We start from the raw sequence: 25,254 nt of genomic DNA on the forward strand, positions 1-25,254 counted from the left end.
ACAGCATTATCAGAGGGCTTCTCAGGTAAATTACCTTTTCCCCCCTGAACTGACTCATTTGGCCAAACCAAGAAATATGCATGCTAGCACAGATGACCTCTAGGATCCTCCACCAAAAACATATGAAATGTGTCACTGAGTGTTCCTTCCAAGAAGCAATGGGAAGTAGTTGATAAGCTTTCTCTTGTTTATCACAGCAGTGTCCTTTGATCTATGCAACTGTAGATAGGGATTAAGGGGGAAAAGAAAGATAAGAAGAAAGCTAGATGTGTTTCATCATTTATCAAATTAAAGGTTCTACCATATGTTTTTACTTAAAAAAAGTAAAGCACCATGCCCACATGTAGATTCCAAACCCATCTATTACAAAGTCCAGTCAGAAGAATTCTGTCTCCTCAATAGCTCTCCTACCTGCCCTGACCTGTCCATACCATGCCACCAGCACATCCCATCTCCTACGGGTTACTGCAGTGGTCTCTTAACTGGTGCCCCAGGTTTCAGTCCTATCCCTCTCCAAGCATTCTCCACACCATCACCAGCTTACTCTTCATTAAACAGAAATCCAATTGTGTCACTGGTCTGATTTAAATTGTTAAGTGGCTTCCAAATGCCTATCGGATCAAGTCCAAACTCAGCAGCATAATCCTCCAAGGCCCTTCTCTCTCTGGCCTCTGCCAAGCTATTTTGTTTATCACTAACCCCTCCTTGGCTATTCTTCAAGCTCCAGCTCTAGGAAGCCATTTCCAGCCCCTCCCAATGGATTCTATGTTTCTGCACCACATCTTCATGCTTTCCAGCAGCCTGGCCTTCCTGCCTGGGACTCTCTGCTCTTTGCTTGCTCCCTATCTCCAATGTATGCTTAAAAAAAAAAAATCAAGTACAGTTTTCTCTCTTCCAAGGATTCCCAGAAAGACCCCATACCCAGTGTTCCTAGAACAAATGCACAATTACCCAAGAGTATCAACAAAGCAAGAGCTCAGTAAATGGGCAGAGAAAAGATCTTTGAAAGAGTTTGACATTATTTCCCTCAAAAAACATAAAAGTAGTTATCATGGAGAAAAATTCAGAACTTGTGTGATTTTCCTGTATTCATTTATGCTTTAAAATTTTATAGTGAAATACATATAAAAGTACACAAATTATTAACATAAATAGCATCAAGATCAAGAAACCTAATATTACCAGAACCTCAAAAGCCCCCTTTCTGGGAGCTCCTAGTCACTAACCCTCAAAGGGCAACCATTCCCTTGACTTCCAATAGCAAAGACTAATTTTACATACTTTTATGTTTCATATAAATGGAATCATGAAGTATCTTTTCTTTTGTGTTTGGCTTCTTTTGTTCAATATTATGTTTCTATTAAACACTCGATAAATACTTGTCGTTTTTTCACTCTTGCTATTGTACCGAATATTAGTATATTCGGTTATTTACTTGCTATACTACTGATGGGCATCTGGATAGCTTCCAGTTTGGGATTATTACAAATAGTACTTCTATAAACATTCTTGTACATGTCTTTTGGTGAACATATGTGTGCACTTCTCTTGCACATACATTAGGTTGAGCAGTATGAAATTGCCGTATCTACTTTTCCTTGTGAATTGTTAAGAAATGTTTTAAATTGTTAAATAATTGGAAACTAAAACTCTTATTCATCATTTTATTCCCAGCTCTAGAATAGTATCTAGCCATTGGTTCAATTAATGTTTATTCAGTTAACTAATACGCATTTAACACTGTACTCTTCCTAAATGTGTGTTAACTTTTTTATATTCCTTTGTCTAAAGTTCATCCCAGCAAGGCAAACTCTATGAAGCAGAGCATTCTGCCTGTCTCCACTACCTTACAAAAGAACACTGCTACACTTCTAGTTGCACAAGTACAAAGACAAGAATAAGAGGCTAGCAGAATTTTTTCTACTTAATAAACAACTACAAATAATAAGCACTAAAAACCTCATATAATTGAAAAAGAAAAAAAATCAAGATCTTAATAGCTTAATGGGCAAAGGGTATGTGGGTAATTTACATCAACAAAAGTAAAAACCAAGAAGCTAATTAGTAAAATTAACCATTCACACTTTTATAAATTTGACAGATGTAACACAGTAGTATAGTATAGTTGAAACTAATAATACCTAGAGCTGATCACAGTTTACTAAATGGGGCACCTTCTTATATTATTCTTCATTATGCTTGATAATAATTATACTTGTTGGCTTACCAATCTACCTCCCCCAATATGCCAGAATTTTCTTATCGGCAAGACCCTTTTCTGATCCAGTTCTGTTGTAAAATGATGTATGTGCCCTCATACCCACAACCTTGTTAACAAGAGATTTGTCATTATATTTCAAAAATTTACACAGATTCACTTTGATCAAGCAAATTGACTCTTAAGTATTAATTCTAAGGAAAGAGCAAGAGGAGAAGAAACAACTCTACACATTATTTATCCCTATATTATTTAAAATAGTTAAAAATGAAATCAATAATACATTTCTAACAATAAAAAAATGACTGAATAAAATATGCCACAGGAACTCGAAAGAATATTATGCTGCCATTAAAATGGAAGATTATGAAGCAGCATGGATGCATGCCAATACTATTAAATGAAAAATCATGCAAAATCATTATGCTCTGACTAGAATTATTCCATATAATTATGCATGGATTGAGGGAGCAACATGGAAAAAGACACTTAAAAGAAATCATTGGAAATTTTAAGATGCCAAGAGTACGAAGCAGGTTTTTTTTTTTTTTCTTAAATTTTGTTACTGATCATGTGGTCAATGCTTCCCCTGCAACTCCTCTGAATGTGGCCGCCATGCTGCCTCCCAGATGACTGCAAGAGCCTCCTAACGGTCTTCCTGCTTCTTCCCTTGCTCATGGACAGTCCATTCTCAACGCAGCAGGAAGCACACTGGAAGTCATGAGTCAGATCTCGTCACTTTTCTGCTCAAAAGCCTTCTCTGGCTTCCTATTTTGTTTTTGTTTTTATTTTTTTTTAATGTTTTATTTATTTCTAGGAGAGAGAGAGACAGCGTGAGCAGGGGAGGGTCAGAGAGAGAGGGAGTCACAGACTGAAACAGGCTCCAGGCTCTGAGCTGGCAGTCAGCACAGAGCCCGATGCGGGGCTCGAACCCACGAACCGCAAGATCATGCCCTGAGCGAAAGTCGGACGCTTAACTGACTAAGCCACTCAGGTGCCCCTCTGGCTTCCTATTTTGTACAGAGTGAAAACAAGAGTTCCTACAATGGCTCACATAATCATCAACAATCTGAATGCCAGTTATTATTCTGGCATCATCCTGTTCTACACTTTTCCTAGCCTCACTCTGCTTCAGCCACACTAAGCCTCTTTCTTCTTCCTCAACATCTAAGGGACACTCCCACCTAAATATCAGTAAGTTTTATTTTATGCAGAAGCTAATCCTACTTTCTCATATTTATTTTAATAAAACAAGCAACATGAACATTGGGTATTTTCCATTTCTCCTAAAGGTGTATAACTTAGTCTCCGGAGAATTCATTTGAGATGAAAGGAACGTATCTCTGTCCACCTTCCAAAGTTGCCTAGGAATACGTCTAGGGGAATGCTAGAGTGCATTTGTCACAAATGCTCCAGAGGAAATTTTTACTTGTCCATAAGAGCCAAGAAAGAAAGAAAGAAAAAGCAGTGCAGGAGGGTGGAATGGAGAGCAGGAGGGGGGGAAAGGAAGGAAGGAAACTGGCAAGTGCAGTTAGATCCATGGTGGTGTGAGCTCGGTGAGGTGACGGAAGGTAAGGTGAGGGGCCCTAATTGTGGTAAGGTCACATGAAGACCATTTCAGGCAAAGCAGTAAAGGTTCCGGAACTGAGAAGGTAAGAGAAAGCTTAGAAAAGTTGAGCAATGGAAAGAAGACCAGTATAACTAGGAAAAAAGCAACAGAGACAGGACCATGGAGAAATGGAGAGCTGGGTCATGCAGGGCCTATAGGTCAGCGGAAAGTTGTTTGGATTCTATTGTAAATGCTATGGAGAGATCACTGAAGGGTTTGAAAACACAGGAACAACAGTGCTGTTATTACAGTATTGTCTGTGAAGTTTGGGGTTAAGGTCACCAAAGCCCGGGATTAATTAGAATGCAATATGACAGCTAGCACTGTGCCTCACGTGTGGTAGGCAATACGTAACTGATAGTTGGTTTGTCTTTCTTATTCTACAGCAAATATTACTTTGTATGTATCACCAATGCACCTGGGTGAAGGAGCACCTTCATTATAGCTAGTACTTATAGTTTTAATATGCTCAAGCTTTAAAGTGATTTTGATTCAATGCTTACAAGAAAACTGAGGCACTCAGCTTCTGGTTCCTAAAGAACCATTTATGCTTAACAAGGCTCTTGACTGATTTCTTCCCAACTCCAACTTGGTCTGCACCAAGCCTGTGTATGTGTGCAAATAAGAGTTGAAATGTGAATCTCCAAGGACCAAGCTTGGTCCTTGTTGATAAGTAAAAATTTCCTCTGGAGCATTCGTGACAAATGCACTCTAGCGTTCCCCTAGACGTATTCTTAGGCAACTCTGGAAAGTGGACAGAGATACGTTCCTTTCGTCTCAAATGAATTCTTTGGAGACTAAGTTCTACGTCTTTAGGAGAAATGGAAAATAGCCAATGTTCATGATGCTTGTTTTATTAAAATAACTATGAGAAAATAGGATTGGCTTCCACATAAAACAAAACCTCCCAATATTTAGCAGTTTAAAGGAAGCTTTAGACTCTAGTTACAGATACTGCTGGGCAAAGGCAATAATTCAGCATAGAACTCCATCTACAGCAACATTTCTTCTAAAATAAATTTTTGTTATATTTTCCCATTAAAAAACAAAATGCAGACTTTCAGTTACTCAGGTATCAATCTCTACTTCCTCTGACAAAAAGGACACTAAAATATTTTATATATATATATTATATACATATATATGTATATGTATATATACACACATATATATTATATATATATATTAGCCCACATGGGCAAAAATAATAGATCCTCTACTAAAAGCAAGCTAAAGAAGCCTAGTGAAGAATACCACAGGCCTCAAGCCTTGGAAATTCCAAGTAACAGTAAACGTCAGTATCCATGATAGTGTTAAAAACAGGATGAAAGTCTGTAACTGAAGTCACATGTCCTTAACTATCCACAGGCAGGGTCACAAAAGTTTTGTTCTCTGGAGAAAGCGACCTGTAGACATTCTGGTTTTGGAAAACCGGACAGACAGGGCACAGGTAGTCACAGGACTGAACACAGGTAAATTTAGGGGGAGTCTACCAACTGAAATGGGGGGGTATTTCAGCCCAGGAACCCAGGACTCAGGGTCATCAAAGCTAGATGTCTGCCTAAGGGAGTACCTGGGGTTAAAACTGGACTCAAATCCTTGTGGGGATGAGCACTGAGTGTTATGTGGAAACTAATTTGACAATAAACTATTTGTAAAAAAAAAAAAAAAAAAAAAGTCATATGTAGGAAACTAATTTGACAATAAACTATTTGTTAAAAAATAAATAAATAAATAAAATTAAAAAAAAAAACTGGACTCAAATCTGGCCTTGCTGCTTGCTAGCTAAATACAATAATGGCTAAGTCATTAACTTCTCAGTTCCCTTACCTGTAAAGTGGGTATAGTAGGTATTGGAGTGATTGCAATTATTAGAAAATGAAAATAAATAGGGGCACCTGGGTGGCTCAGTCGGTTAAGGGTCCGACTAGTGGTTTCAGCTCAGGACATGATCTCACAGTTTGTGAGTTCGAGTCCCATATCAGGCTCCATGCTGACAGCTCGGAGTCTGCTTGGGATTCTTTCTCTCTCCCTCCCTCTCTGTCCCTCTCCCATTGTTCTCTCTCTGCCACTCTCAAAATAAATAAATAAATAAACAAAATTTTTTAAGGAAAATGAAAAGAAAGTATTTAGCGCATGCCTGGCACATAGTACATACTCAGGGAATGGTAGCTAGCATTATCAGTAAAGAGCGGGTTGTAGAGAGCTTTCTGGAGGACTCCAGATGGAACTACCATCAAGTACAGACACCTGTAAAGTGACTCTTCACGTTATTTCCTAACAGATGACTCTGGAACATAATCTGAATTCTTCAGTAAATCACAAGTCAAAATGAGGTTTGTGAACACTGTTCTATATGCCCAGGAGAGCATTAGACCAAAATGACTTTATTCCTGGCTTCTCTAATGACTAATGCAGTCTTGGTGAGTCATGCAAGTATTCCTCACCCGTGAAGTAGAAACAGCAACATGTCTTTGCAAGATTGTTGTGAGGATTGGTTGTAATGCACCTCAGACCCTAGCAGAACGCCTAGGACATGGTGAATCTCAAGCAATAGAAGCCATTTTCATCATGATAAAAAAAAAAAAAAAAAAAAAAAAAAAAAAAAAAAAAAAAAAATTTATAAATGGCAATTGAAAATCTGGCCAATTTAAGGGGTGCCTGGGTGGCTCAGGTGGTTATGCACCTGACTTCGGCTCAGGTCATGATCTCATGGTTTATGGGTTCAAGCCCCGTGTCAGGCTCTATGTTGACAGCTCAGAGCCTGGAGCCTGCTTTGGATTCTGGATCTCCCTCTCTCTTGGCCCCTCCTCCACTCACATTCTGTCTGTCTCTCTCAAAAATAAATAAATACTAAAAACAATATGATCAATTTAAAAATAAATTTGCTCTGGGCTTTTTCTTTTTCATTCATCAATGTCAAAGGGGTAGGAGGGCTGTGTGACGGTAACCAAGATACTGATCCACTGACTTCTAAATCAGCTGGGAAATTGACAGAGCATACACCTAAATGGTAAACCATACGTGTGTTCTTGCCTAGAATATCTGCAGACATTTCAGCCCAACTGCCAGCATAAATGACACTCAATATTTTAGGTAGCTTTCACATTGGGGATTTTAACTTAATCACTTAGTTCTTCCCCCATAAAATGGAGTCTCAAGTCAGAATTAATTCAAACAGTACTTCTCTGGCTTATATGGGGGACACTCGTCTTTGTTTCTTGGACTCTGAGCCTCAATTTATCTTTCAAGTGGAGAAGACATAAAACAAGAATATGATGAGTAATTTCTCATCTCATAATGGAGAAGTAAAAACAGTTTTCATATCAATTCTCTAAAAATACTAAAATATATAGCACAATATTTCATAGGATATTTTATTCACTGTCTCAGTGAGATATATTTTAAAAGCTTAGAACATATTGTATGTGTATGGCATAGCCAAAGAATCTTATATTCAGTTATCTTCCTAATTGAGGCAATTAACAAAACAAAATACACATTCAAATGAAACATGTATCTAAACCATTTAGAAATCATTAAAATTATATATCAGGTTCTCTTTCACTGATCACAAATTATGGTAATGCTCTTGTGGTGCTCATTTCCGGGCTCACTTTGGTGTGTTTATTAAAGCCTGGTATTGTCAGATCACAGGGAGTATCTCCTTTTCATTTTCATATCTCCAATTCTAAAGGGGATTAAATTATCCAATTAAGCTGTTAATTAAAAAGACTCTTACAGAATAAACTGCAGGCTACCAATGGCATTTTAAAATTGTCATTGTGCTGTACCCAAAAGCAATTTCCCAAATTCAGAAGACCTCAAAGTTACTGAACTTTATTTCACTTTAGAAGGTGTGGCTAGGATTGCCAGCTGATAGCCAAACCTGTTTCCTCTTCTTTCTAGGCACACAGCTTGACCATCTATCCCAGCCTCCCCCATAGTTAGGTTTGCCACATGAATGAGCTCTAGCCAATGGAATATGAGAAAAAGTGACACAGATAATTCCTGAACCAGACCAAACCTTCCAGTCAATATCTTCCTTGGCCTCTTCTCCACCAGCTTCTTGTAAGATGAACATGCCTTCAATCATGTTGAAAATGGCTGAGTCGCAACATGGAAGGAACGTGGTCCCTAAATCACCGATGGGAAAAGAGATGTTCACTGACCATTAACACCTATTCTGTATGCAACAAAAACAAGAAATCAACTTAAATTGGGTTAAGTCATTAAGATAATCTGTTTCAACACCAAGTGTGATTTAATGAGAAACAGAACTGAACTTGAGGGACATGCAAATACCTTAACCCTAACTGGAAACATCTGCCCCCTTCAAGTTTGGATCAGGTCCACTTATATATCTAACAAATGAATTACAGTCAATAAATCTTAGGGAACTTATAAAATCTATCATATAGGCGATCGCACAAGAAATTCTAGACTCTTTGGTTCTCCATTCCTCCAAAGCCTCTCCTTCCTTTCCATGCTCCAGAGATCACTCATAACTGTCACTTCTATGCATCATTCCTTCCGCCACTACCCTATACACAATAATTCTTATTTGGAGGATTAGTTCAGACTCTATTTTAAACAGTGTCTCTAAGAGGGGCACTAACAGGCCACACTTAGCCACTTATTACCCACCAGCTCTGTATCCTGTCTGCTATCTCCTGTACATAGTCCCTCTGGCACACTTACTACAAATCAGTACTTATCTTAGAACATATTGGTGCCAGAAAGATGATTAATATTATCAACAGAGGGCTCTACTTGCCCTGCCAGCCTAACCTCATATATGCCTCCACAGAGACATCAGTCTGAATTCTATGGTCTGCCTCTGGATTTGTCTCGACTGAGGCAAAGCAGATAGACCTGCACTGTCCAAAGGTCAGCAGGGGATATAAAGTCCTAGTCATTGCCAGTTCTCTGGTAGGCACAGGGCAAAGAGGCTCCAGTAGCATGAGGTCAGCTATAGCAGAGAGCTACAGCCACGCAAACAGAAAAGCAGATGGATGGTGAGGTTAGGGTGCCAGGAAAAGGGATTTGCAGGGATTTGGGCAGAGAGAGCACCGACAGTGTCCACCAGAGGAGTTGAGCAATTCCTTCTCTGTGCCCCAAACCATAACCTAATGTCCCTGAATATCACTACCTTGCCACAAAGCAGGGGGATTCTAACAGTTTCCATATATGTCTCCCATGTAACACCAGGCTGTTCAGTGAGGCCCAGGGATAGCAATATCACCTACCTAAATAGGGCTAGTTGCATGATCTAAACAAAACCTGTGTTCAGTTATGGTGTGCTGAATGCGTGACTGCAAACTGACTAGACTGTTAAAGACAGGTGATGGCACTTATGGACTCTTTGGTCTGACGGCAACTGTAATGTTCATTGTCACCTTTGCAAGACCAGCCCTATTATGGTTGATCACTCCCTCAGAAGCCTCTCCTTTCCTCAATGGAAATATTATTGCATAAGCAATAAACCACATCTGCGGACTTATATTCTAGAAGAAAATACAATTACCACCTCGTAAATCCCTATCTACAAGGTTACTGCATTCAAATCCCAGTTTCCTAAACCAAGAAACCTAGTCTACTAGAGTGCTTTGTGTACTTTTTGGGCAAACAGTATTGTCTAAAACACAACTGAGTATGTTAACAGATACAACAGATTATAAGTATTTTTTTAAAAAAATAGAGGAGACAGAAAATCTTCAACTTTTTATTGTCCTTAAAATGATTGCTCTCATTGTTTCACAAGTCAGGGAAGAAAATACAATGACCATTTAGACATAAAATGCATAATCCAAGAACACCTTTCTTCAAACCAGTGGGGGCACTGCCACTGGCGAGGAAAATGCTGCTGCATGAAACAATCATGTATTCTTCATTAACTTAATATGCAATTGAAACATTATGTTAGAAATATCAAGGAAGAAGCCCCATTAAATGCTAAGTGACTGAGGAAATACTGAGAGAATAAATGTATTTAGAAATGGGGTCATCTAAAGGATGAAGGTTAATGCAGAGATCAGTGGCCCAAAGGACAAAGACTCTGCTTTTCCTGATTCTGGGACACTTGACAAGCAATTTCAAACCTCTCTCCACTTCTCTGGCACGAGCATAACCTGTGCGGCAAGCCATCATTCCTTGTTGCTTCTTAGCAATGCTCCAGGGCTAAATAAGATAAAATTTATGTGCCATGCTTTAAGCTCCATTGAGGAAAGGAACTGAATAAACTTCAGGATAATTTACGAATCCAAGCTCGCATTAGTCATGTCCAAGTCTGTCTCATAAAAGGAAAAAATGGAAATAGGAGGCCAATGCTGTGTGGTTGGTGGAAGGCTCAACAAACTTTAGGCAATGTTGATAAGCTCAAATAATACCACTTTATATACATAAAATCCTTGACTAATCCGGGAGAATTTCCCAAAAAACCTAACTCCTTCCAACATGCAGACAAGAGTTCACTGGTAGAACATGTGGTATGTGCATCAGAGAAGTCTGCTGTGGTAGTCTTGTCTGTGATCCAATATCTCATTTCCTTTTAATTTACCATAATTATTTTTGTAAGACTCGATGGCTCGACTCCAATGGATATGCTTAACAAGGATTGCCCAAATCCTGTCTTCTCTTCTGAATTGCATTCTGGGGCCAGCTTCTCCCTACTTTTTTACCTTTCCTTCCAGTTGCGTTTTCCCTTCTTCCCTCTAGCACTTAATCAGTGTCTGCTTCCTTCAGCAATCTGTATTGAAGAGAAGCAACAAGAGTATAATCGAAAATTGAAACATGAGTGTGTATTTGGAAATCCAATCCTACCAGAAAACCATTGTAGCTTGTAGTGATGATTTGGTATCGCAGCTCTTGTTTTAATAACGGCCATCGTATCTACAACTTTCAGTAGAAATGAGTTACATCAAGTAAATTTAATCAGGACAAAGCAGCCACATCATTTAGCAACCAGGTTTCCTCAACTGACAAGTGACTGCATGATTCCCACTTCCAAAGTCGTAATTCTACTTTCTCTGACCTACAGGAATGTGTTTATTGGGAGTTTAAAAGAGAAATCTAGAAGGAAAACAGTATTCATATGTGCATAACAGACTTTGGCGGATTCTAAATGTCCAAGTTGTGGGATAAAACAAGGAGTATCTTGTATGCCTAAAGCAAATCAGAATGGCTCCTCCAGAGAAAAGGCATGTACACTTCCAGCACTCCTAACGTAATAGCACTTGTTTTTAAAAATAAGTCATGCTAAAGTCACATTAAGCCTTGGTTAAGAGGAGGAAAAGGTAGCTGCCCTTCCAAAGTTTATTCATTTAGAGAGGAGCAATTCAAGGGGAAAATCACTATGTTTTGACTAACACAGTTTAATTGTTTTCCTTATGGTGGGGACCCTGCATTTTTCTCCCTTGGGAAGTTCCCATGGTTACAAAAGGACATGGCACACACTTACATTAAACAAACAAAGAAATGGAAAACAAATCACAGGGATGCAAAATGGCCTCCAATGGTTAGTCTGAATTTGTCATTTTGCTTCTGAGATTTTTCCTATTGGCTCACTTAACCCCAAACCACGTACACAATGAATAAAGTTAAGGGAGGATGGCTATTTTAAGAAACTGGAAATGCCAAGTAGCCACTGTAAGGCCATTACAATCTCTCCCTACACACACTAATAAGACATGGAGGCATTCACCTGAAAGGATAAAGTTCTGAGACTCAAAAACCCAGGGCTGATCTTCCTTACAGACTCTTTAGAAGACTTGGACAGTAAAAATTATGTTCCTTTGGATTATGCAAGGAAGTTTTAATTCAAACAATAGAGTTTAAAATGTCTTCAATCAAGAAATTTTTCAAAACACGTTTTTCAAAGAGAGGTAACGTAACTGAGCCAAAACAGAAGTGGTATCTGGTCCCCTGAGCTAAAGGGGGAATGGAAGCCACACATTCTTAATGGAGAATGAGAAAATCATTTCTCAGTGCCTGTTCATTTCAAAAACAAAAGAATGCACATCTGTGAGGGAAACAAGACAAAGAGGAATTGGACTAAAGAAGTACCCAGCAGACAGGCATAGTCACTGAGGTTTGGGCAGAATAGATCCAATGTTGGAGATTTCGTCGCCTAGTGACTGGGAGTTTTGACTTCTTCTGGGCCTTCAAGACACATCCTTTTTTCTTTTTTCTTTTTTCTATTTGGGAAACTGAAATCCTTTCTCAAGTAGCCTTTCAGCCAGCTCTGTTCATGCCGACTTGAACAGAGCTATCAGCTACGTCAGACAGAAGCTATGAGAGGCATTTGCATCCCAAAAGACTTCAAAGCTGAAGGCAAAAATTGCATCAAAAACTGTAAAATGAAGCTCCAATATATATTTCTAACCTAGCTACCAGAGAGTTAATAAACACTGTGAATAACGATACATAAAATCTAGTACTGCATTCTACAGAGCAAGTAAGACCTACCAGGTATCCAGGAACATGTCCTCATCATGGAGGGTTACATATTTCATAGACTGATTTTTTTTTTCTGGATACATTCTACTTAGGCCCTCTGCAAAGCTGTGGATTAAAATGGTATGTACCACTTAGCTGTTTACACTAAAATGGACAATAGCAACATTTCAGCAGATAATACTTTAACCAAAGTAGCCTAGGGATTTATTTTTGAGGGTTTGGTTTTCTAAAGAAACATATTTGGTTCACTTCTTAAATTCCCTTTTGTTAAGCCCTACAATTTGAATAGATACTGTTCACATCCAAGCAACACCCAAATAATGAAGATGCATTAAGAATAGGAGTCCTCGGAGGAACCGAGGCCGAAAGCGGTGGCGATGAGTGCTCTGTGTGGCCTCTTGCGCTACTGTACAGCTAACTCCCAGGACGGCATACACCAGCGGTCCAGCTACCAGAGTCGGCAGGAGTCCAGGCCCCTGTTCATCGTGGAATTGGATGGACAGTTAAAGGCTTTCTGGAACTCTTCAAAGTTGCTAAGTGCACCATTGACCCTGGAAAAGATATGTTACAGTCCATGTTATTTAATTCTTCTTTATCAGTAGGTTCTGGATAAAACTGTAGCAGCACAGTGCTCTCAGCGATGATGACTTCATTTCATCTGTTTATGGGAGAGATGAATGAAGTCCCAAATGGAGAAGTAAATTTCCAAAGAAATTAACAGAGCTGAGACTAGGACCAGCACGTCCTGAATGCCAGGCACATGCTCTTATTAATCTTCCCAATACCCTCATATTTCTATAAACTGTAGGGTTTACAATTCCTATAAATTGTATATCCATACAACTGTATAGCCCTATAAATTTACAGACTCCTAGAAATTGTAGGATTTACCAGAAATATTTAGCTTTTCCATTTTTTTAACTTTTTATGGAAGGTATAACTGATATAAAGTAAAATGTAAAGCTCATCAATTTTGTTCATGTATATATACCCATGTTAGTACCACTCTGAGTATTTCCAGCACCTAGAAGGCTCCACTGTGTGCCCTACAAGTAGAACCTCCAAGGATAACGACTAGTCTGACCTCTATCACCAAAGATTCATTTTGCTTGTTTTTGACCTTCATATGAATGGAATCACACAATATGCACTCTTCTGTTCCTGACTTCTTTCACTCAATATTATGTCTGTAAGATTCATCCATGTTGTTACTATCTTTAAACTATCTTTAATGACTTCAATCTACAACACTTTCCTTAATTCCTATTATGTTTGAAGGTTCATATTTACCTAAAATCTGGTCGATGTAACAGGCTAATGAACAGTATCTACCTGTTACTGACGAGTAATGTCTTACTGGAGTTACTCCCAAAATCTGGTGTTCTTGCAAGTTTTCTGACTGCAGTAAAGACTGTGGATTCCTACTCAGCGCTTTGATTGGAACTGCCTTACAGCAGTGGTATTTCCACTGTGTGATTTCTGCTGTACTCAAAATCTATAGTTACTGCAGACATCTCTAACAAGCCAGCAAAAACTGCCCCCTCAACTATTTCTTACTCAACTGCATGTTCAAAGAGTTGACTAGAGACTCAGCATTCTCAGTTCCTGAGTATTTCTTCCCTAATGACTTTGTTACCTATGGGCATTTGAATGAATATATTGGCCTGTATCCAAACTTCTTGTTTTAGCTGGGATGTATGGGTAGGGATGCATATTTCATAGTGTGATTCACCCTGGGCAAATGTTAAAAAGGGAATTTAGCTGATAATTAGTAAGTATACTCTTCAAATTATCAGCTAAAATCCAACATTATGGGCAACCAATTAGTAAAAGGAAATTAGTTTCTACAATCTTATCTGCTAAGTAATTAATCTACTGTGTGGCTTCCTCTGTACCACTCTCCAGTGGGAGCATATTTAAGCACATTAGAGTGTGTCTGCATTTTTGACAGTTTAGCCCAGTGGGGAGAAATTTCTAACACAGTGATTAGATTTTTTTTATGCTATTGGGTAATTTATAGTCAATTTCTGAAACATTTCTAAAGCAAACTTTTACATATAAGATTTTTAGATACAGGAGAAATTTTTGGTGATTTTCCTGCACTGTGCTGATAGATTCACTTAAACATGAAACAAAGACATCCAGATGTATAACATGTTCTAAGCAAAGACTCAATAAAAATTATTATGGTTTCTTGTATTCTCTATTATAATTCTGTGAGCCTAACTACAGAAAATCTCCCTCAAACTATGTTAGAAATCTAGCACAGCGTAAGTATACTAACCTTAATTTTATTTATTATTTGTAAATTCTGACAATTAAAAAAGATTGTAATTCATAATCCTCTTCCCTTCACGTGAAGTAAGTGTTTCAAAAAATGATTCAAACTAAAAGCCAAAATGTAGAGCTTCAACTTTAGATATGAATTCTAATAGCTAAATATCACCATGCATCCTCCTTTGTGTTCAGAGCTATTCAGAAAGTGGGTATCCATTCATGTCTGCCGGTTGACTGCATGAAAGAGCAAAAGACATTAAACAGGATATCCTAGAACACAAAACAAACCAGAACTCTACGTGTTTTAAGGCACAGCACATAAGCTCTCATCCTTGTCTAAGGAAAGAGACATTTGTGGCCCAGACAAAAAAAGTAGGCGGTACCTTTCAAACACTGGAAGATAATAAACGGGAATTAATACTAAAGCTATGAATTGGATTCTAAGTTATCTTTGGAGTCTTGTACTATCTCATGGATCTCAGTAAAGCACTAGACTAGAGGTGTGTGTAAATGCCTACTAAACTAGCTTCCTATTAATGAAAGAAAAGATGCTCAGTTTCTATTTGGCCAGATGTTCCTGTCTGCAAAATGGAGATATCGCTGTTCACAATACAGGCTTTTGTTCAGATCTCCTATGTGGTACAGCACTGGGATGGCTGAGTCGGGGAGGCAGTGGGAGATGCACAGTTACAAATTAGGATCACCGATTTGCCCATTTACCTAAACTGAGGGGGACTGTGAGCACCAATTTGGACTTGTTCTCGGGCAGCTTCTGGTCTATAGGAATTGCACCTCACCTAAAAGAGAAAAGAATCCCAATAATTATGTATCCATTCCAATTACACATTTTCTACTGCCGTAACTGCTCCAAATTATACTGAAAGGTAATTTTAGACTCGGGGACGTTATCAGGGGATGACAAACAGTTTTAGTAGATCAGATAAAACCTTCATCAGGAGTAGCATGCATTACTCTAATCCCCAGAGTAGAAGGTTTTATTATTGCACAAAACTACACAACTTGAGTAAATTAGGAGGTTTCTAGACAAATTTCTTTAATTTTTTTTTTTTGAGAGAGACAGAGACAGAGAGCACAAGCAGGGGTGGGAAAGAGAAAGAGGGGAACAGACGGTCTGAAGTAGGCTCCATGCTGATAGCAGTGAGTTTGATGCAGGGCTCGAACTCTCAAACCACGAGATCATGACCTGAGCCGAGATCAAGAGTAGGACACTCAACCGACTGAGCCACCCAGGCACCCCTGTAGACAAATTTCTTTTTTTTTTTTTTAATGTTTTATTTATTTCTAGGAGACAGAGAGAGAGAGAGAGACAGTGTGAGCAGGGGAGGGTCAGAGAGAGAGGGAGTCACAGACTGAAACAGGCTCCAGGCTCTGAGCTGGCAGTCAGCACAGAGCCTGACGCGGGGCTCAAACCCACAAACCGCAAGATCATGACCCAAGTGAAAGTCGGACGCTTAACCGACTAAGCCACCCAGGCGGCCCTGTAGACAAGTTTCTTAAGAGAATAGTGTATAAGTCTAGAAATCAACCAATGTATTAATTAAAAAAATATAATGCTTGGAAAAGCCCTTATCAAATTCCACCATACTCATTCCAACAGGAAAAAAATGAATCATTCATCCCTTATTGAGTATGGTCATGAATAGTTAGTATTTTGCACCTAAGTGCTTTGCTTGCCTTACCCCTAGTCAAGGCCTCAGACAGGAAGAGACTTCTCCCTGGACTCTGAAGTTAGGCAAAGCTAATGTGACTTGCTCTGACCAATCACATGAAAGCAGAGGTGACAGATGTCACATCTTTGTGGAAGTTTTAAAAACCTAGCAGAAGTTTTTAGGAATCTTAAGAATAATTTAAGATGCTCCATTAAGATCCACTGGACATTTCCCCATCTCTCTTTCCTACTCTGATGGTGAGCATATGAGCACGTGTTGAGATAAAGATTCCAAAACCCGGGTTCTTGAGTGATAACTAGGAGCGGAGCCTCACTTTCAACTCATGCTGGACATGGAACAGGAACACAAAAGGAAGTGTCTTTGTAGTGTTTGTTCCTGCACCATAACCTACTTAATCCTGACTTGAAGTTTGTCTGGAAACATGATATTTTCTTGAAGTATAAAAAGAACTAGGAGACATGAAATGATGGGGGGAATTCCAAGTGCAGGAGAAAATGGTAGCAAAGACCTATTTGAGAAAAGAAAAAGCAAGACATTGAGCATGGCTGGACCATGTGGGGGTTAATGGGCAGCAGTGGGAGGCCAGCGGGGAGAGAGGAGGGTGCTAAATTTCTGAAGGCCTGAGCAGGTTAAAGGGTTTAAACTGTATTCAAACACTGTTTTTGCAGAAGAAAATAACAAAATCATATTTGTAAAAGAATTATCTGCCAGGGGTGCAAAGCAGGAGGAGGAAATTAAGAGACTAGTTCCAAGAGTATTTTTGGGCCTCAGGAAGGTTCCCAGTGAGTGGCCCCTAAGTAAATAGAAATGGAATGGAAAAAAGTAGAAAGATAAGGAAACTGTCTGAGGAAAGAATTAACAGGTTAAAGTAAGTACAAGGATACAGGAAGCAGGAAAGGTGATACAATGCTATTGCTTTTGATGAAGATAAACCATCTGAATGTGACTGTGAAGATGCTTTTGTAATGTGATTCCTTAATTTCCTCAGAAGCTAGCTGGGATGAAGTAGTTTCTGGCATTTGCTATTACCTCATTTCTTCTTGTGCTGTTTTTTCTTATATTCTTACATTATTATATAGCATTGTTACAGTATTGTCTTTGCTTCATAAATCATTTAAGATGCTTCTGAAAATACATTATAGTTGTTACTGTTTTCCAAGTATCTTCTTAGGAGGAAAAATAACTTTACTCCCTCTAAGCACACTTATTCCATTGTGCAAAGGCTGAAAATCTCCTCCTTCTGTCAGTAGGAATACCTCCAAGATAATTTCTCATTAGTATCATAAAATAGCTTTCCATTTTTTCCTAAATCTCTTTAGTTTAAAATAAATCCGATATGCTTTGGAATTTTATTTGAAGACATTTCAAAATTATGAAGGTAATATGGCTACTGGTTAGTTTACCTTACATCCAAAAAGATATTGTGGACTAGGATGTAACTAAGATGGACTTTCAGTAAGTAAGAACCAAAGTAAGAATGAATGGACATTGTACTTTGTCCTCTAGACCAAGGGTCAGCAAACTTTTTCTGTAAAAGGGCAGACATTAAATATTTTAGTCCTTGCAGACCATAAGGTCTCTGCTTCAACTACTCAATTCAGCCACAGTACCACAAAACCAGCCACCCACAACACATGAAGGAAAGAGCATGGCTGTTTTCCAATAAAACAGTTTTTACAAAAATGGACAGCAGGCCACAATTGGCCAATGGGTGCTGGTTTGCCAACCCCTGTTCTAGAAATTTCTAACTATACTGCATGTGCTTATTTGAGGTATCTGACTCAGCACTGACCCCAAAAAAGTCTCTTTAATGAAACTGTTACTTAGTCTTACCCTTTATAAACAATTCATATAAAAATGTCAAGCATCTTCGATATACCCAGCATCTCTGCTGGGTGCTATGGAGATACATATAAGAAATATAAGGATCCAGAAGATTAGCTATGAAGATAAAACTAAAAGTCTTCAACAGTTTGAGAACAATTGAATACCCAACTGCAGAGTAATGAATGGAATATAAAGGAGTTGGAGATGTAAAAAAGAGAGAGAGAGAGAGAGAGAGAGAGTGAATGAGTACTGGAGCTCTAGGGAAGTATGTGGAAAATGTGGAGGAAGTAGAACTTGACATGGATCCTGAAAGACAAAGATGAGTCTGAATAATCTGAGAGGGAGGAGTAGGAAGAGGGTCACATCATAGAAGGAAAGTCAAAAGCAAAGCCACTAAGACAGTAATAGGCATAACACTGTGGGGAGGAAGCAAGGACACCTGTCTGGCTAAGGACAGTCTGGGAGAGCTGCACAAACTCAGAACTGCTTGGGCACAGTTGAATAAGACTGAACAGAACTATGAAAGCGAGTTGCGTATGTTTGGCCTTGATGTGGTAGGCACTTGAGAGCCACTGCAGTTCCTTCAACAGGTCAGTAATGAAATCAAAGTACTATTCCAGGGTCATGTAAGATAGACAGCGGTGGAAATACTCCAAAGTTGGAAAAGCGTGCCATAAGGCTGTTGGGATAATTCAGAGTAGAAGAGATCAAAGCTTATTCTACAGATGATGAGACAGGCTAATGGGGGAATGAGAGGCTCAATGTGAAGAGGAGTTAAAACGATGAAACAACTACCTTTGGGGACCCATGTCATAAAAATGAGGATAGACAAATCAAGGAAGACCAAAGAATCTACATTTTCTAACCAGGAAGACCCAGAGACTGGGAAGTATATTGATAGCAATGGGAAAATTAAAAAGGAAAGTCACTTTGGTGACTCCAGTTTTGCCAATGCCATGTTGATAAATGACCGTTTATTTAGTGTTGTCATGTCAGTCTTAAGAAATAAAAGATCCCGTGGGGTGCCTGGGTGGCTCAGTTGAGCATCTTACTTTGGCTCAGGTCATGATCTCACAGTCCGTTAAGTTAGAGCCCCGCATTGGTTCCGTTGCTCTGAGGGCAGAGCCTGCTTTGGATCCTCTGTCTCCCTCTCTCTCTGCCCCTTCCCCCTGCTCTCTCTCAAAAATAAATTAACATTAAAAAAAAAAAAAGAAATAAAAGATCCCAGAAAGGTGAGAATCCTTTAGCCAGACTCAGCCAAAGAAGCTGAGAAATTAAAAAGGAAGGAAAGCCATAGAAGGAAAAATCAAAGCAGCTGTGTGAATGAATCAGCTTACTGAGGAGCCAATGCAAAGACTGAAGTCTAAGAAGGTTGTGCTGATAACAACTTTGGTCTAGTTTTGAGCATACGGTTACACATTTGCCCACTGTGAAGCCATGCATCAGAACTTTCATCAACCCATCCCTGGTTTCTTTGAAAATGAGGTCTACACGTGTGTGACCTAAGTTTCTGTTGTTGTTTTCAGATCTAGCAGCCTTCACGTACTCTCTGACTGTGAGAAACACAGCCTTGAGGGTCCCCTGCAGGATGAGTGTGCTGGGATACAGCCAGCCACTGAGGCAAAGGAACAGGAGAAATGGAGTAGAGGACAGGGCCAGGAAAGCCAAAGAACAAATCAGTAGAAATGGTTGGAAGGAGTAGTGCATACTTAAAGAAGTCAGGATATATTAAAGAAATGTCAAGTGGTTACCACAGGGCTGGTAACCCACTTGATAAACAATACCAAAAAACCCTGACTCAATCAGTTGATTAATTATGTCTCCAAGAACACTAAGAAGATGAAATTGGTCCCGGAAATAAACAGCAAGATAAAATTTCAGCTCAGATCAAAGGTATGCCACTAAACTTTCGTTCCAAACCTTTCACCATGGGGGCAAGCCAAAGTCCCACGTTTCATCTTTGATGCCCCCTCCTTGGCCTACTCACATGAGCGTAACTCAGGAAGAAGAGCTGATTGTTGGTGAATGTGATGCCTGGTAGGAGAGGCTCCTCAACTCCCTGCCTCTTATCATTTATCCATTTCCGGTAAGCCTGGAGTGAGAAGCAGAATAGACAATTCTCTGCACTGGCGGCTCTTCTCTTTTTCATACAATGCAGAGATATTCAATATATTGTCCACCATGTGCAAAATGCATCCTGTAAAGTTTTCCTTTAAAGAAACCAACCTCTGGAAATGCAAATCAGTGTTGTACTGCTTAACAGTGAAGCAGGTTCACCTGGAAAAAGGTCTGGTACTCAACAGATACAGAGAAGCTGGGCCAAAGCATTCACAAGTTAAATTAACTCCTCCCCCACAAAAAGCTAGTCTCTCTCTAACACAATGGCAAGGACTTTGGAAATGAATCCTGGGGTCCACATATTGGGGCAAAATTTTTATTTTTCCAAGTAAAAGGGAAAACCATCACCTGCAATCACCATCACTTTGTAAAATATATTTTAATTAAAATACAGGAAGGATGTGGGGCGCCTGGGTGGCTTAGTCGGTTAAGCGTCCGACTTTCGCTTGGGTCATGATCTCGCGGTTCGTGGGTTTGAGCCCCGCGTCAGGCTCTGTGCTGACTGCCAGCTCAGAGCCTGGAGCCTATTTCAGAGTCTGTGTCTCCCTCTTTCTCTGACCCTCCCCTGCTCACGCTGTCTCTCTCTCTCTCCTAGAAATAAACTTAAAAATATATTTTAAAAAATAAATAAATAAATAAAAAATAAAATACAGGAAGGATGTAACTTAGGAATAACAGCCTGGTGTTTACACTAAATGCATTTACCTTTATGAAAATCTTTCCACATCATCCTTAACATTTATTGTTTAAGCAAAGACCAGTGGATGATGAAAACATGATGATGGACTCTTACCTGGCCCACTATATGAGAACCACTAGCCTCTGGCCATCATTTAGAAGTGTGGTATTTTAAGAGAAAATTGCAAGACAGCTGGGCTATGGAGACAGTGTACTCAAGGAAAACTCATATGAACGTAGCCCTGAGGAGATTTCTGGAGCATGGTTTGATATTATTGTGAATGCAACTACTGAAAACTATCCTTTAAATACATGATTCTTAACAACAAATAATATTCTTTAGGGTGACTCTATACCCCGTAAAGAAAGAAAAAAAGGAATGCAGCTCTATTCATAAAAGAGAGTATGACAGAGTCAATGCGGAAATATAATTCTATTTGCAGAAATTCACAGAAATTACAGAAATCTAACTCCTCAAGAATATTTCTGTAGTGTAAATTGAAGTGCACCCACATGGCGTTCCATAGTTTAATTTAAAAAATCACAGCAAATATGTTGCAGTGCATACCCTAAAAGCTTCCCGCAGACCTCCATTATCAGCAATATTTTCTCCCAGGGTCCTCTTCCCCTTCACCTAACAAAAAGAAAAAGAAAGTGAAAAAGAGTGTTTCACAGCCAACTATCATTCAGCAGGAGGCATAAGTACGATAGCAAGAAAAAGTGCCATATTTTCCAGGAAAAAGTACATTCAGTAAATCACAGGGTAGTCATAATATATTGTGAGATGGCAAACGAACTCCAGCAAGGTGCTCCTGAATATACTAATTTCTATTTATTATGCTACGCATTTCTTTCTCACCCACCTCTGTATTCTCACCAATTTAGCCAGCTCCAGTAAAAAGTTAACAATACTCTGACTGACTCTGGTTTAATGGAGGAAAAGTTGAAATGTCAATACACAGATGACTTTCTCTGATTAATGCATATAATTTGAGTATTCTTTTCAGTATGCTTCTGTTTCCAAAAATTTACCATCCACAAAGGAACAAAACTTCAAGACCAACCATCACCATTTTCCTTTCAGCAACTTCCACGAAAAATTAAAAGGAGGGTAGTTCTCACGGGGGACAAAAAAAAATCAAACAGAAGTAGCACAGTCCACAAGGTCAAGGTTTGCAATATGTATGATAAGCAGCCAAGCATGGGGAAGAAATTCCTCCAAACATTTGAAGATTGTTTCTTAAATCCCTAAATAGGCTAGGATAAAAAACATTCCAAGCCAATACATCCCACAAGCCAGAATCTAACCTGCTGCTCACTGTTATATAGGCTTTGAGGTAAAACTGGATTTTACATTTCTCATTGTGCGGTGGCGGGGGGATCCAAAGAAGGGGAATATTTTGTGACAGGTAAAAATTAGATGAAATTCAAATTCGGTGTCCTTCATTCAAGTTTTATTGGAACACAGCCATGCGCATTTGTGTAAATACTGTCTGGGGCAGTTCTCTTGCTACAGTGGCCAAATGGAGTAGTTGCAAAAGAGACCTATGGCCCACGAAACCTAAATCACTTACTACCTGGCCCTTTACAGACCAAATCTTTCAATTCCTGCCTAAGAAGCAGAATAATGTCCCGCTCCCCTACCAAAAACGTCATCTATGATCCTAAATTCCTGGAGCCTGTGAAAATGTTATCTTTTGTGGCAAAAGGAAATTGTAAAACATGATTAAGTAAAGGATCTGGAGACATTAACCTGCATTATCCAGGTGGGTCCAATGTAACTACAAGAGTCCATACAGAGAGAGGAAAAGGGAGGAGAGCAGGTCAGAGTGATGCAATGTGAGATGTGACCAGCTACTGCTGGCTTTGAAGAAAGAAGGTGCCATGAGCCAAGGAATAGGGCCAGCCACTAAGAGCAAGAAACGCTGAGGAAAGAGACTCTCCCCTAGAGCAGCTAGAAAGGAAAGCAGCTCTGCTTACCCACTGATTTCAGCTCACTGAGGCCTGAGTGGGACAGTGAGGACTGTAAAATAGTGTTTGTGTTGTTTCAAGCCATTAAGTTCGTGGTGATGTGTTATAGCAAAAGAAAATGAATATTCCCTGCTCTAAAACTTAAAGCCATGGATCCTACCCATTCTTTACTTTTAAGCTAGTCCAAGCACCCAGGTATCAAGCAATATACCAATGGATAAAATCAGATCTTTAGAAAGCATTAATTTCTGTAATCACCCAGGACTCTCCTAGCTTCAGTACCCCCAAAGTTCCCACTCCTGCTTTACATATATTCCTTCTTTTACAACAGTCCTACAAAGTTAAGTGCTGTTACCACCACCCTTGTTTAACAAACGAGGAAAGAACAGAGCATGTAGCAGATGTCACTGGTGTCGCACTAGGTCCCCGTTTCCATCAGGACAGTGCACTCATTCCTACAACTGCTACCAGCTCAGAAAGACTACACTTAGCTTAGGGGAGCTGCTACACCTGAAGATTCCTGGGAGGGGATACTCCACCTCTCAGTAACTGACTGATGAGCAGTTAGAACTGCCTAGCCCCTTTACCCCTGGCTGAACAATTCCTATGGTGCGAGTCATGCTCCAGAACCTTCTCAGGAATCAGGCTGAGGCTAAACCCCTGAAACCAACAGGGTTTCCTCACCCTCTTGTAGGTCTCTCCTGAAACTACTTCCGAAATAAATCCCTTACCTAAGAAACCCCTTCCTGAACTTTATTTCCAGTGATCCTGACCTAAACAGAGTTGACTAAATGAACAGCCCACATTTCATGGGGATTCAAAAAGTTTGTGTCCAGAGTTTTTGCCTCCTAACATGCTGCCTTCTCAAATCACAACTGCTCTGGACTCCAGTGCTTCTGCTTATACTCACTCATGCTCCTATTTAATCTTTGTCTTTGCTCCTCAAAGCTTTATCAAAAATGGAGGTTTGAGGAGTGGCCTCAGCCCTCTGGCTCCTCCCCCTCATTCTAGACCATCTCAGTAGACCATATGGCTCCAGGTTTGCCCCTCAAGACTCACCAGCTGTGAACACTCTGCTTCTGTGGCACTCCCCTGGAGCTCCCCAGTTTGCCGCAATGGATTCAGGCATTCACAAATGGAGCCAGAAAATAAAGTGTGGCCTTTTATACCCACAAAGGAAGCAGCCCCCTCTCCTCTGGGATAGAGACTGAAGCTGTTTTCTGATGGTTGAGTGGATTTTGCCAAGACAAGCATCCCCTTTCTATCGTCCTTGTGACAAAGGTACACATTTCCCACAATTCAGTTTCAGTATCTGACATTTTAGCCCAAATGGATGCTGTGGAATAGTCCTCCCACCAACATACTAGCTAGGAATAAAATTAACTTAAAATAAGAAAACCACAGAACGATATGGTGAAAAGAATGTGGATCTTGGAGTCATTCTCATCTAGACTCCACTGTGGTTTTAAATCTCTTTGAGCCTCAATTTTCTTATATGTAAAATAGGCTAACAATATATATACCTCTCAGGACCAGTAGGAGGATGACATTTGTTTCAGCTGATTGAAAAGTAACAATCATCAGGAAATATACATTCCTTTCCTCAAAAAAAAAAAAACTGTTCTTCTATTTTTTTAAATATTTTTTTCAGTCTCACAGCCTTTGGCTTTGTTTTTGCCTAGGATGGGGCACCTATGAGTATGTGACAAAGTATTAGCAAGAGTAACTATAATTTACTGAATACTTACTGCATGTCAGCCATCATAGTGGTGCTTTACGTAATTGCAGCCATTTCAGCCATTTAATTCTTACAACAAATGAATGAGTTCAGAAACAGTGACCCATTTCAGAGATGAAGACACTGAGACTCAGGAACATTAAGCAACTTTCCCAAGTTCAAAAAACTTCTAAATGGTTTAATCAAGATTTGAACCTCTATCTAACTCTAGAACACCTCTCCTACATTTTTCTTAAAGTAACATATATTCTAGATGGATTTTCACAATGTGATAACTCCTGAATTGAATACAGATAAACAGAAGCACCCATTTTACATCTTCTCGTGACAGAGTTATAGATATTAAAACATACACACACACACACAGAAATGGCTTTCCAAAACGGTGATGAAAGAGCTAGAGAAACTATTCAAGCATATAGCCTCTGGTTTCTCTTTCTGAACAAGGAGTCGTGTTCCTTGTGCTGAATATGGTTGAAGAATCAGAAGGAACAAGTCAGTTCTGTGTGGTCTCTTGTTCGTGTTAGGTGCTGTACCCTTAACTATATGAAATAGACGCATATAGTGTGTGCATGTGTGTTTTAGAGTGAGGGCTTCCTGTAGATCCATACCCTACAAACGATTCTTCATTATTGGTCTCTTACTGTCAATACAATGTGAGAAATCTATT

At 39.4% G+C, this 25,254-nt stretch overlaps 1 protein-coding gene across 1 annotated transcript in view; it reads right to left on the reverse strand.

The window, feature by feature from the left end:
* Nucleotides 1-9,539: 9,539 nt before the first annotated feature.
* The window catches only part of PHEX (phosphate regulating endopeptidase homolog X-linked), a gene marked incomplete at its 5' end in the record, with an annotated part of 120,443 nt that continues 104,728 nt past the window's right edge, over nt 9,540-25,254 (reverse strand). The window contains 4 exons of the mRNA XM_039222728.1: nt 9,540-12,835; nt 15,282-15,358; nt 20,067-20,171; nt 21,444-21,509. Coding sequence (XP_039078659.1) covers nt 12,733-12,835; nt 15,282-15,358; nt 20,067-20,171; nt 21,444-21,509 — 351 coding nt within the window. The remainder of the gene's footprint in view (nt 12,836-15,281; nt 15,359-20,066; nt 20,172-21,443; nt 21,510-25,254) is intronic.

The sequence above is a fragment of the Hyaena hyaena genome, unplaced genomic scaffold, assembly GCF_003009895.1.
Source record: "Hyaena hyaena isolate Hyena2069 unplaced genomic scaffold, ASM300989v1 scaffold_1182, whole genome shotgun sequence".
Lineage (NCBI taxonomy): Eukaryota > Metazoa > Chordata > Mammalia > Carnivora > Hyaenidae > Hyaena > Hyaena hyaena.